The sequence below is a fragment of the Nicotiana sylvestris genome, chromosome 7 (assembly GCF_000393655.2).
Source record: "Nicotiana sylvestris chromosome 7, ASM39365v2, whole genome shotgun sequence".
Classification (NCBI taxonomy): Eukaryota; Viridiplantae; Streptophyta; class Magnoliopsida; order Solanales; family Solanaceae; genus Nicotiana; species Nicotiana sylvestris.
In genome coordinates, this window is record NC_091063.1 from 153366827 (window position 1) to 153381782 (window position 14956).

At 37.6% G+C, this 14956-nt stretch overlaps 1 protein-coding gene across 1 annotated transcript; it reads left to right on the top strand.

Annotated features, from left to right (window-relative positions):
* Nucleotides 1–5614: 5614 nt before the first annotated feature.
* Nucleotides 5615–10383, top strand: LOC104238016 (uncharacterized). Its single transcript, XM_070152472.1, has 7 exons — nucleotides 5615–5696; nucleotides 5781–5856; nucleotides 6154–6797; nucleotides 7382–7453; nucleotides 7989–8315; nucleotides 8771–8920; nucleotides 9185–10383. Exons 1-7 carry the CDS (start codon nucleotides 5615–5617, stop codon nucleotides 10381–10383), a joined length of 2550 nt encoding a protein of 849 aa, XP_070008573.1.
* The last annotated feature ends 4573 nt before the right edge of the window (nucleotides 10384–14956 follow it).

A 14956-nucleotide genomic window follows, 5' to 3' on the forward strand; every position in this document is an offset into this window, starting at 1 on the left:
CATACTGGGTAACCGTCATGGAACCCTGCTAGAGGCACTCAAACTGCCTCCGATAAGCCTCTCGCTGAGTAATGGGGAGAAACTTCTCCAGAAATAGCTGTGTGAACTGCTCCCAAGTCAAGGCTGGCGATCGGGCTGGTATAGCTAAGCAATAATCCCTCTGCGGATCCAGATAGGCAAAATGTAGCAAAATCGACCCTATTGGTCTCGACAATACCCATGTTCCTAAGAACCTCGTGACAACTGTCTAGATAATCCTGGGGATCCTCAGTAGATACACCGCTGAAAGTGGAAGTGAAGAGCTTGGTGAACCTATCCAACCTCCACAAAGCATAGACAAACATAGCCGCTCCATCACCGGTCTGAGCTACTACACCCGGCTGAACTGCTCCAACTGGTTGAACTGTTGGAGTCTGAATATGAGGAGCTACCTGCTCTGGAGTGCGAGTAGCAGGAGTTTGGGCCCCTCCTCCAGCCTGAGAGACCGCTGGTGCTATAGGAAGTAAGCCTGCTTGGGTGACACTCTCCATGAGGCCCACTAATCGGACAAGAGCATCTTGAAGGACTAGGGTAGAAATAAACCCCCCCTGGGACCTGAGTTGGGCCCACAAGAGCTGCTGGGGCCGGAACCTCATCATTAAAATCAACCTGAGGCTCCGCTACTGGGACTGCTGCTCGGGGCTGAGCTCTACCCCTACCTCGGCCTCTGGCACGACCTCGGCCTTGCCCTCTGCCCCTCGTGGGAGCTACTACTGGGGGCTCGGGCTGCTGAGCGGTAGTTGAGGAAGCACGAGTTCTCGCCATCTGCGAAAGAACAGAGTAGAAGTTCAATAAGCATCGAGAAACAAAACCGCACGCTAAGAAATAACAAATATGAAGTTTTCCAAACTCTGTAGCTTCTGGGGGATAAATACAGACAACTCCGTACTAATCCCTCAGACTCTACTGAGCTTGTCCGTGAATTGTGAGACCTATGTAACCTAAAGCTTTGATACCAACTTGTCACGACCCGGATTTCCCACCCTCGGGAGTCGTGATGGCGCCTACCCGTAGAAGCTAGGCAAGCCATGAACTTAGAAATCATTAACTCCTTCATTTTAAAACTTCTTACCAATTATAATAACAAGGAAATAAACCATTAAATAACAGCGGAATATGAAATTTAGCGAAAGTCTTAAATAAATAGAAAACGAAAATGTCTCAAAGACCATTACGTGCCTCTAACCAGAACCTGGTGTCACAACATCCACGGACTACTAAGAGTACTAAATACAATTGTTTGAAAGAAATATAGCACTGTTTGTCTCGAATACATGAGATACCAGAATATGAAATAAGATAGAGAAGATGCTAGGCCTGCAGACTCCTGCAAGGCTACCTCGATGTCTCGGTAGACTGAAGGCTGGCTCCTAAGCTACTACTGCTGACCAAAGGCTACTCTGGTATCTGCACAGAGTGAAAAGTGTAGTATCAACACAACTGACCCCATGTGTTGGTAAGTGCTTGGCCTAACCTCGGCGAGGTAGTGACAAGGCTAGGACCAGACTCCAGATAAACCTGTGCAGTTATATAATATATAGCGGAAATATAAATAGGTAATAACGGTTTAAAAGGGAGGGGGAAACATGCTTCGAAGAAACATACCAATTTTATCAGAAACTTAATAAAGTATGAAAGAACACTCGATGTCTACAATCAATACGATAACAATACTGTTGTGGCGCGTAACACGATCCCTTATCATTTAACATTGTTGCGGTGTGCAACCCGATCCACATATATAACTGTTGAGGCGTGCAACCCGATCCAATATAATATCTGTTGTGGTGTGCAACCCGATCCACGTATATAACTGTTGCAACGTGCAACCCGATCCAATATAATATCTGTTGCGGCGTGCAACGCGATCCACATATATAACTGTTGCAGTGTGCAACCCGATCCATTATATGCAGTCAACAATAATCATAACTAACCATTCCGGAAAGGGAGAAATAACCATAACCAAACCTGTTCCAACATCTAACTATGTCCACTATAACTCAACTAGTTTCAACATCTAACACGAAGAATCATCAACTTAAGCGTCTGTAGTATCAATTCAGAACACAATGCAAGGGAACATCAACCCAACAATAGCCCGTCAAGGGGTCAACATAATTATCTCTTCTCTTTCTCACTTTTACTTTACAATTCACTGCACATCTCGAGCCAATGCTCTAAGGTTTCGATTATCACTTATACTTTCACAATTCGTTACACAACCGGAGCCAACGCTCCTCAATGTTCATAGGTGACAATTCTTTCCACAACTTTACACAATAAATAGAAATCTTCACCAAGGCATGAATAATACAACGAGATTATGAAAATCACAAGACAAGACTCACGGTCATGTTTGACACCAACGTATAGATACTCGTCACCATACTTATACGTCGTACTGGACAAGAATCAAATAGCAAATAGGACACAACTCCTAATCCCTCAATCTAAGGTTAGACCAAACACTTACCTCGATGCCACGAACACAACTCAAGCTTCAATTATAACTTTACCCCTCGATTCCTCCACCAATTTGCTCGTATCTAGCCACACGTTACTTAATTATATCAATAAACGCTAAATAAATCAATTTGAATGCATGGAAATGAGTTTTCCAAAGTTTTACCCAAAAAGTCAAAATCACCCTCGGGACCACGTGTCAAAACCCGAGGTTCGAACTAAAACCCTATTACCCATTTCCCCACGAGCCCAAATATGTAATTTGTTTTGAAATCGGACCTTAAATTGAGGTCCAAATCCCCAATTTTTGAAAAACCTAGGTTCTACCCAAAAAACCCAATTTCCCCCATGAAAATCATTGATTTGAAGTTGAAATCATGTTAAAAGATGTTAATGATTGAAGAAAAGTAGTTAAAAACGACTTACAATTGATTTGAAGAAGAAATGTTGTTTGAAAAATCGCCTCTTATGTTTTAGGATTTCGAAAAGTGAAAAATAACTGGAAAGTCCGTTAAATATACTCCTCTCAGGCCCTCTCAGCGGACCGCATAAAAAGTACTGCAGTCGCGGAGCACTACCGTGGACCGCATAAAAAGGACTGCAGCTGCGGAGCTCCACCACGGACCGCAAGAAATCGAGCGCGGCCGCGAAGGCTTGGCCTTGCTCACCGCGGACCGCACAATTCCCACCGCGGTCGCGGAGCCCCCACCGCGGACCGCGAAACCTGGCTTCAAAGACCTGCAACTTCTCTGAATCTGTAATTTGTTTTCCTAAGTGTAAAAACATCCCCAAACTCACCCGAGCTCGTGGCTCCAAACCAAATGTCATACTAACTCAAAAACATCATATGGACTTACTCGTGTAATCAAATCATCAAAATAACCTCATGAACATCAAATTAAATCTCGAGATCGATGAAATTTTCTCTAAACTTCTTTAAACATAAATTTTGCAATTTAAGTCTGAATCACGTCACATGACATCTGTTTTTCACCAAATTCCACAGAAATGTCTTAAATCATATATAAGACCTGTACCGGGCACCGGAACCAAAATACGGGCCCGATACCATCATGTGCTAATCAAATTTTATTTCAAATTTCTTTAAACAGTATCAGAAAACAATTTTCTTTGAAAATTCATTTCTCGGGCTCGGGACCTCAGAATTCGATTCCAGGCATACGCCCAAGTCTCACATTTTCCTACGGATCCTTCAGGTCTGTCAAATCGCGGGTCCGGGTCCGTTTACCCAAAACATTGACCGAAGTCAAATTAGCTCATTTTATAATCAAAACTTATCATTTATCACAGATTATCGTATTTAAGCTTTCTGGCTATGCGCCCAAACTGCGCATGCAAATCGAGGTGACTCTAAATGAGGTTTTCAAGGCCTCAGAATACGAAAGTTTCGTTTTAAAATAAGTGATGACCTTTTGGGTCATCACAGTTTTATTTTATTAATGAAATGTTTTGCGTTGTTATTCACTTTGATTTAACTTCCTACTTTCAATTGAAAATGCCGAAATTGAGAGAATATTAACCAAATTTTTACCTTCATTTTCTTGTGCTTAATACAAAAACAAGGGAAATGAAACGCACTCTACCATTTTTAGTTTTTCAAATAGGACCGCAGCATAATTAGTCCATTGATTTTGCGAAGTAATTTTCCTTTATATGTATTGTTACTTCTAAAACCTGATTTTAAATATAATACAAATCTCTTCTACAAATAAAGTTGAACCTTCCAAAAGCATAAACTATTCGGTCGAAAGTGAAGAAAGACTTCTTCCTTTGTCTGATATAACAAATGGTGAGTGATACTATCATCCATTACTATATATATAATTGTGTTATTAGAATTTACTTTACCATAGTTTGTTGTTTATTAGTTTGGTTAAGTTAACTAACAGTATCATCTATTTAATATATTTATAGTGGTGTTGTTACAACTTAATTTACCATAATTTATTCTTATTATAATGTTTGGCTAAGTTGATTAATAGACATACAACTAATGATGCATATAAAACTCATTGTGCAGACATGCAAATAAATTATCTTCTCCCTGATTTAAACACAACTCCTATATTGCAAGGTTAGTTCCTCAATGGTGTTCTTATTTTAGACCTTCATTATATACATTTTTTGTTCACTTATTTTGTTTTATCTGTATTACTTTTAAAATTATACATTCTCATCATAGGTGTGTACGATGACAATATATTGCCCGATTTAAATGACACTCCGACCGAAGAAGGTATTAAAAGTTTGATTGTCATATTAATCTTTCAATTAGTACTAACAATCCTACTACTTTGTAGATATGCAAATGCATAATTCTCTGCCATAATTAAATGAAACTCCAATAATAGAAGGTAAGCATTTGAAATTCTCATTGTTATTAGTTAAAAATAAACTACAATGTTAACATTAATGAAAATTAATTACTGTAACTCTCTTACTAGAAATCGAGGCTGATATAAACAACACTGTCATACAAGGTATGTTTCTATGAGATATTGATTTACCTTTAAATAATGACATTATACCACACGTGGCTATATGAAGCTAAAGTAACTTTAAGTAAAGTGTGCATTCAGGGGAAAGCTTCTCTACGAGAGCCTATGGATGATTGGCGGAGCAGAAGTAGCAGTAATAATTGTCTTAGATCAATATACACTCACAAATTTTACACATAACAAGGCAGTTGCAAAATAATATAGGATATGAAGATGATGAAGAATATCCAGGTACGACAACCATACCTTTGCACTTTTCTGTTGTTATTAAAGAACAAACTATATTGACAAATATAGATGTATATATCTACGTACCATCCCTATTAATTGATTTAACTACTATTTTTCTTAGAGGTGGATGTTGAATTTGGCGAAATTTACACTGCAGGTTCTTATGAGAAACTCTCTATTCACACAACACAGTTCGATAAAGCAAATCAATAATCTTTTGTCATTGACTTTATATACTATTGCAAGTACAGATTATTGGCACATAGGAGATGCTACATATGAATGCGAAAAGTGAGGGGCACTTTTTTGGTATGAAGAAAGAATTCGCAAGCATTACAACTCAAAAAACCTATTTCACAATGTGTTGTGATCGTGGAAAAATAAAGCTTCTAGATCTTAAGAAGCCTCCTGAAGTTTTGGAACAACTCTTATTTGGATCAGGTTAGAGGAATTATAACTTTTAATATCAACATGTTCAAATCTACTTATAATCACATTTAGCATTTTGCAATGGTTTTAATATAGGTCCTAAAAGTAGCCATTTTCGAGAAAATATTAGGAGTTATAACTCTATCTTCTCATTTACGTCAATGGGGGTAAGGTTGATATCTCTATCAACCAGGAAAAAGGGCCAAGAACGTTCAGATTATGTGGTCAAAACTATCATCAATTGGGAGCTTACTACCTCCTGAAAGATCTACTCCAAATTTTGCACAGTTATATATATATATATATATATATCTAGTCCAAAATTTGTACAGTTATATATATATGATACAGAGAATGAAGTTACAAATAGAATCAACGCTATCAGGTTAGCCTTATACCTTTATTATATAATAATATGAAAATAACAATTAATTTAAAAACCTTTATTGATTTCATATATTTTTTTCAGTCGTGGCCAAGATATTAATAAACTTCATGCTGAAATTATTTCTGATCTGAAACAAATGCTTGATGACAATAATGTTTTGGCAAAAACATTTAGGATGGTCAGAGATCAATTCCAAGAGAATATAGACTCCAATGTTAAGTTCAGATTAATAGGGAAGAGAGGTATTGATGGTAGAAGATACAACTTACCAACAATACCAGAAGTGGATGCTTTAGTGGTTGGTGATTTTGAAGTTTCTGGAAGTGATCGCGATATCATTATAGAAACACAATCTGGACAGCTACAAAGGATAAATGAACTAAATGTTGCATATTTAGGTCTACAATATCCTTTGCTTTTTCCTTATGGTGAAGATGGGTACAGAGAGGACATTCCTTTAAGTCAAGGTGATCAATCATCAAGAGGAAGGCAATGTATAAGCATGCGAGAATTTTTCGCTTATAAAATTCAGGAAAGAAAAGATGAAGTTCCCACCGTTGTGTCTTCAGGAAGATTATTTCAGCAATTTTTAGTTGATGGTTATAAAATGATAGAATCTTCTCGGTTGAAGTTGATAAGGACTCATCAAAAGCAATTAAGAGTTGATTCTTATAAAGTCCTAGAAGATGCTATATTGCATAGTGACATCGATCCTTCGTCCCAAGGTAAAAGGATAATTCTACCTTCAAGCTTTACAGGGGTGCACGATATATGGTTCAGAATTATCAAGATGCTATGGAAATATATAAATGGGCTGGGTACCCTGATCGTTTTATCACATAAACTTGCAATCATAAGTGGCCAGAGATTACTAGATTTGTGGAGAGCAGGGGCTTGAATCCTGAAGATCGTCCAGACATTTTAAGTAGGGTATTCAAAATTAAGTTGGACCACTTAATAAAGGATTTGAGAGATAATCAAGTTTTTGGACAAGTAAAAGCAGGTATACACCATTTAGAATTTAATTTAAATAAAGATGGTGATTTTATATGAGTTTTTTCTAATAAACTTGCATAATTTCCATGCAGTGATTTACACCTTTAAGTTCACAAAACGAGGGCTGCCTCATGCTCATATCTTACTTTTTCTTAATGATCATAATAAATTTCCATCTGCGTCAGATATTGATCGAATAATTTCGGCAGAAATACCAGACAAGGTGGATGATTCTAATTATTATAATGCCGTAAAAAGTTTAACGATGCACGGTCCATGTGGTTCTGCTAGAAAATCTTCTCCTTGCATGCAGAATGGTATCCTGTTTACAGAAGAAGGGATAATGGTAGAACAATTATGAAAAATGGTATTCATTGGATAACAGGTCTGTGGTGCCACACAATCGTTTCTTATTATTAAAATATGGCGCTCATATCAATGTGGAGTGGTGCAATCAAACCAGATCCATTAAGTACTTATTTAAGTACGTCAGTAAAGGTCATGATAGTGCAAATACTACTTTTTCTCAAAGTACTCATGACAATGGTTCATCAAGCATTGATGAAATCAACATGTATTATGATTGTCGCTACATATCCCCATGTGAAGCTGCTTGGAGAATATTTAAATTCCCAATTCATCATAGAGAACCGTCAGTGGAAAGACTATCATTCCATCTTCCAAATGAACAAAGTGTCATTTTCTCTGGTGACGATCCAATTGTTAATGTTGCCAATAGACTAACTGTAAAGGAATCTATGTTTTTAGGATGGTTTGAGGCAAACAAAATTTATTCGGAAGCAAGAGATTTGACTTACGCAGAATTTCCTCTTAAATTTTGGTGGAATCAATAATTAAAAAATGGGAAAAGAGGATAAAGTCTGCATTTTCTATTGGGAGGATTTTCTTTGTTACTCCAGGAAGTGGAGAGATATATTATCTCAGATTGTTGTTGAATGTAATCAAAGGTCCAACTTCGTATGAAGAACTTAGAAGAATTAACAATCAGAACTTTCTTACCTTTAGATATGCATGTTATGCATTTGGGTTGTTGGATGACGACAAAGAGTATGTCGATGCTATAAAGGAAGCAGGTACTTGGGGAATGCCATCTTATCTAAGACAGTTATTTGTCATGTTGTTGTTATCAAATTCATTGTCACATCCAAAAATTGTTTGGCAATCATCGTGGCAGTTATTGCCAGAAGATATTCTCCGTGAAGAAAGAACATTATTAAGTAACCCAGGTATTAAAATATAAAATTTTCATATTAAAATAAATTTTTACTGCTATATGGATTAAATGTGGAATAAATGTTGATACATGATAACTTCTATAATATTCTACTTTCTTGAATTTGCTAGTCTGATAGATGAAGACAACTCTCTACTTTTAACTATTGATAAAGTCAATTTGATAAATCTATAATATCAATCTTTTCTCACTACATTTTGTTCGTATATGTTTTAAATGACATCACAAATTGCAACTTTCTCTTTTGACTTATTTTAATACATGTAGTTAAAAGAACAAAAAATAGTACTCGAGATCCATGCTTAGATATGTTATTCTATAACATATAAAAACCAATGATCTGTATACTCATACAAACAAACTATATATATATATGAAACTACATGGTTGAGTTTAAAGTATGAGTATATATTTTATTTTAAACTATAATATTTTTATGTCATGCAGAGGCTGAACTAACCGATGATGAATTGAAAAATCGTTGCTTGAAAAAGCTGGACAGGATTTTAAAAGGTTGTGGAAAAAGCTTTAACGATTTTCCGACAATGCCAAGACCATATTACAATGAGGAAGAATTTGATGGTGCCAACAGACTAAGTAATGAGGAATTGCGCTTTAATAGGCGTTCTCTGACATAGGAACATCAATAATTATTAATGAAATTAACATTCGAGCAGAAGTCTGTTTATGATAAAATCATATCTGCAGTGAATAAAGATAAAGGAGGGTTATTCTTATTATATGGTCATGGAGGAACTGACAAAACTTTTATCTAGAAAACATTGTCTTCTGACATACGATCTAAAGGCGATATAGTGATAAATGTTGCTTCAAGTGGTATTGCTTCTCTTTTGTTACCAGGAGGTCGAATTGCCCATTCAAGATTCCCAATCCCTCTAAATCCAACTGAAGATTCAACATGCAATATAAAACAAGGTAGTCCTTTGGCAAAGTTGATTGTGAAGGCAAAATTGATCATTTGGGATGAGGCCCCAATGATGCATAAATACTGTTTTGAAGCTCTTGATCGAACTCTTAGAGATTTTCTAAGATTTAAAGATCCATCAAATTTAGATCGGCCATTTGGAGGTAAAACAATTGTTCTTGGAGGTGACTTTAGACAAATCTTGCTTGTAATTACAAAAGGTGCTAGGCAAGAGATTGTTAAAGCAACTCTAAATTCTTCATATCTGTGGCCCCACTGTCAGGTTTTAAAGCTAACAACAAATATGAGATTGCAAGGAAATATATCTGGTGCTGATTTGGATGATTTAAAAGAGTTTTCTGATTGGATTTTGGCAATAGGTGATGGAAATATTGGATGTTCCATTGATGGCATTGAGAAAGTAGAAATACCCGATGATCTTCTCATACATAATTATGATGATCCAATATCTAGAATTGTAGAAAGTACATATTCTGATTTCTTGAGACATTTCACGGATATAAAATACCTTCAAGAAAGAGCAATTCTTGCGCCAACTCTTCAGATGGTAGAATCGGTGAATGATTACATGGTTTCTCTCAACAACAGTCAGGATAAGTCATATTTAAGTTCGGATACAATTTGCAAGTCTGATCATGCATTTACATCTTTGGAACATATACATACACCTGAATTCCTAAATAGTATTAAATGTTCAGGTATTCCAAATCACTCTATCACTTTGAAGGTAGGTGTTCCTGTGATGTTGTTAAGAAATATAGATCAATCATCAGGATTGTGCAATGGTACAAGATTGATCATCACAAGACTTGGAAATCGGGTAATTGAAGCCAAAGTATTATCAGGAAACATGGTTGGAGATAAAGTTTGTATACCAAGAATGACACTTACTCCATCTAATGCAAGAATTCCTTTTAAGTTCCAAAGAAGGCAATTTCCGGTCATTGTATCTTTTGCCATGACCATCAATAAAAGCCAAGGCCAAGCATTATGTAATGTGGGATTATTTTTGAAGAAGCCTGTGTTTAATCATGGACAACTATATATTGCACTTTCAAGAGTATTAAGTAGAAAAGGGTTAAAGATCTTATGTTATGATGAAGATAACAAATAAAGCTACAAATGTAGTGTAAAGAAGTTTTCCGAAATTTAGAAGATAGAAGTTTTTAATGAGTAAGTATCAAATGAGCAGCACTGTCACGACCCCAACCCCGGTCATGATGGCGCCCAACACACTGCTATGCAAGCCCGACCATTCAACAACATTATTCCAAATTTTTATTCAGATTATAGATAAATATCACAGAGAATTTACTAAGTCGTCACTCTCAAGTGTATAATTAATAATAAAACCTGCAGAAATTCAACTAAAATACCACACCATAGCCCAATAGAATCCGGTGTCACGAATATGAGCCTCTAATACAGAATATACACCTATTACAAGTCTGTCTAGGAAAAATGCAGAATAAAAGATAAAGATAGAGGGGAGAGATCAAGGCTGCGAACGCCATGCAGCTACCTCAATACTCCCGGATACTGCTGCTCAGCTAAACAAATCCTCACTCAGCCTGTGGTGTACCTGGATCTGCACGCAAGGTGCAAAGAGTAATGTGAGTACTCCGACCCAGTGAGTAATAAACATAAATAAAGGCTGAGAATAAGAAATCGTGGAAAAATACAAAGTAAACTATAACTGGCAGTTTAGAACAACAAATAGTGAAGCAACAAGTCAATTAAATCAGAGTACCAAATATTGAGACAGGTATAACCGATAAAAACAAATGCATGAGTGAAATGCAATGCATATGATGGTACACTCTAGTACCCACTGCGGCGTGTAGCCCGAGCCATCCATTTATTTATCGTCGACAGCGCTCACTGGGGGTGTGTACAGACTCCGGAGGGGCTCCTACAGCCCGAGCGCAATAACAAGTTACCTGACCAATTTATATCAAACAGTGCATTGTACCAATGTTATCAATGTAATCAACCAGGCTCTCGGCCTCAATATCAATATAACACTGCTGCGGCGCGCAGCCCGATCCATGCTCAGTCCAGAAATCATCATAAGCCCCTTGGGCATTTGTAAAACAGTAGTTCTCAGCCCGAAATATCATTTAGAAATATCATTTAAGTTTTCAAATCTTAGAAAGATGGCTGAGTTTGCAAAACAGTATTTAAAACCTTGGACTGAGATCAAATGATATGCATGTATGCGAAAACAGTGATGTCAATCCCTGAAGGATTCAAATAATTGGCAAGAAGCCCAAATGTAACAATTAAATCCAAGTAAGGATGATTTTCAATTTAGTTCAAGTAGAAAACACGGTAAAAACATCTCTCGGGATGGACTAAGTCACAATCCCCAATGGTTCTCTACCCCACGCCCGTTATCCGGCGTGCAAGTCACCTCAATATAGCAATACGATGTGAAATTCCGGGGTTTCAAACCCTCAGGACATTTTTTACATCAATTACTAACATCAAATCGGCCAAAGCTCTAGCTCGCTATATCCTTGCCTCTCAAATTAGCCTCCTTGTGCGACGAATCTGCTCAAAATCACAACAAATATGTCGCATTATGCTAAAGGGACAATACCCAATCGAAAACACTCGAAAATATCAAAATTAACGAATTTAGCGAAACCCAAGCCCCGGGCCCACGTCTCAAAACTCAGAAAATTTTTATACCAAAATGTTCTTCGTCCTCTCATGAGTCCGTACATATAAAGAACACAAAAATCGGAGCTCGCTTGATCCTTCAAATCGACCCTAAAAAATCTCAAAAGCACAAGCCCTAAAACTCCACTTTTCTATTGATTTTCATGTTCTAATTCACATATAATCTTGTATTTAACTTGGAAATAAGTAGAAACAACTCACCTTTGATGCTTGATAAAATCCCCCTTGAAATTCTCTCCAAAATCATCCAAGCCAAATGAAAGAAATGAAAGAAATAAGCCAAATCCGTGTTTAAAGAATCTGTCCGTGCTTCGTCGAGTTGTACCTTGCACTTGTGCTATACAAGTTGTACATATAAAATTTTTCCTTGTCGGACACCTTCTGTTTATACACCCATAACGTCTTGCATAAATATCCAAATTACAAACGGTTTGAAGCTTTAGCAACTAGACTCGAAGATCTTTAATATGATAGGTTGTACACCATATAACTCTTTATATATCCCGAGATATGAGCTTCTAAAGTCGGTTCCATGAAATCAGAAAATTCTGGAGAAACTGCTCCACCAATCATCTTCAATCGATCATAACTTTCTCTACAGATGTCTAAATTACAATTTCCTTAGCATTATGGAATCTAGACGCGAAGTTCTACAACTTTTGTTTTTGAATTATCTCAAAATTCCTTGTAGATCAAAAGATATAGGCCTCCAAAGTACGCTCCACGACTGCACATTTGCTGTCCAAAGACAACTTAGCAGTAGAAATTGCAACAGTTTTTTCTTTTCTTTTTGGGTCCGAATTCCATTTCGTTAACCTTCCGAAATCCACCTGAGGCTCTCGGGACCTTAGCCAATTATATATACATGTCCCACAATATCATTCAAACTTATCTCAATCTTCGGAACACCCAAAATAACATCAAAACATCAAATCATCATCAGATTCAAGCCTATGAATCTCAAGAACTTCCAAATTCCATTTTTGATCAAAAACCCAACCAAACCACGTCCGAATGACCTCAAATTTTGCAAACAAGTAAAAAAATGACATAACGAAGATACAACAACTCTCAGAATTCCATTCTGACTCTCGGATCAAAATATCACCTATCAACCGGAAATCGCCAAAATACTAACTTTGCCAATTCAAGCCTAATTCTACACCGGACCTCCAAAATTACTTCCGATCACACTACTAAGTCACAAATCATCCCCCGAAGCTAACTGAATCATCGGAATTCAAATCCGAGCCCTCTAACACATAAGTCAACGTTCAGTTGACTTTTCCAACTTAAACCTCCTTAAAAGAGACTAAGTGTCTCATTTCCTATCAAAACCAATCCGATTTTACTCTAATACACCGAATACCGATAACGAAACATGAAGAAGCATAAAATGGGGGAAACGGGGCGGTAACTCACGTGACGACGGGTCAGGTCGTCACATTTTCCCCAACTTAAACAAACGCTCGTCCTCGAGCGTACCAAGAGTTGTCCTAGAAGCCAACCGAAATCTGAATGACCTTATCAAGCATAAACCCGGGGATGATCCCACGTCACCGTATCTCACATGGGTCCGATAACACGTTTTAACTAAAATCACACAATCCAGTCTATCCCAAAAATCATAGAACCACATTTCACTTTTCGGAATCATACACAAGATCAAAACCTCACACCTATATTCAGAATAAGTCTGAACCAGTTGTAATAGACCATGCCTGCAACCTCGGGTGCAATTATATGATATACCAATAACTCAAACACATGCATCGATAACTTCCATTCACAGCAGTTGCCCACAACAACCAAATACCGATAGAAATCTCTTATTAGCCAAGGTCTCATTCCAACACTTTCATATACTGCCAACGGTAATTGAAACACGCAATAAACCATAATTATTGCTCAGATCAACCTTTCATGAGGCCATTTCTCCTCTGGAAATTACCATAACAAATTTTTGAGCCGAACCTCGATATTTACCCATCACACATACTGAAATCGAAACCATTTGCATTCATTAATGATTTCAACGATCTCTTCTGACCAAACACACTACTCTGGTGACATGACACATCAATACATGCCTAAGCCACAACTTGCATAATGCGTGCACCAATAAGAAACGGTCCGAACATACTCAATTCATGAAAATGACTCAACTGAGAGAGCTGTACCTCAAACTCACCAGTACTACCACAACACAAGGCTGAGACCCTGTCTCATATCATAGAAACAAGACACACAAATTTGACCCGCAATGTCATGTTTCCACACAGCTTTGTTGAAACGCGCGTTCCTATCCAAATACTACTCCACAGGAAACACCTCAAGTCACTATGCTTGAAATCGACAACCATGCTCAATTGATGTCTGGAGCCAAAGCAAATCATTACACCCATGGTGAAACAAATAACACACACCACGCATACCTGATAGAACATAACCGGTACGTTATTCACCGAGCAACACCCAATTACTCATCCCGCTCGACTTCCACTACTACAACTCCTATCGGAGCCAGACGATCTGGTGCCCGACACCAAATTAATACCGAAATCAACAACCTCGCCCGGCGACATGCCTAGCCATATGAAACTTATCTGAAAAGTCCCTCAACACTGGAACTGAATTAGTGATAGCAACCTTTGCACTGACATCCATCACGAATGGCCAATTAAGAAAGCAATCCTTCCCAACCGTCCGCTGGTTCTTTGAAATATAAACCACTCTTCTAGAACATAATCCAACGCACTTCATCACTCAACCCGTGGCATTTTCGGTATTGCCCATAGTGCAATAGTTCAGAATCACTCAACACTAAGATAACCAGTCTGAATTCCGACATCACATCCAAAATCTAACATACCAGCAAACAAAGATCCACTCGAGCCTCCAAATCCCGATTGCTGCTAAACGGTACCGAATACACACGGTCCACCACCACAACCTAGCATGTACATGAGAACTCCCAGTCTCCAACTCCATATGGCACACAA

Bases quoted from the DNA above. Each gene is read 5' to 3' on its own strand.
- LOC104238016 (XM_070152472.1), top strand. From the start codon at position 5,615: ATGTGTTGTGATCGTGGAAAAATAAAGCTTCTAGATCTTAAGAAGCCT. The intron at 5,697-5,780 runs GTTAGAGGAATT...GTTTTAATATAG, and splicing joins ACAACTCTTATTTGGATCAG to GTCCTAAAAGTAGCCATTTT. The intron at 5,857-6,153 runs GTTGATATCTCT...TATTTTTTTCAG, and splicing joins TTTACGTCAATGGGGGTAAG to TCGTGGCCAAGATATTAATA.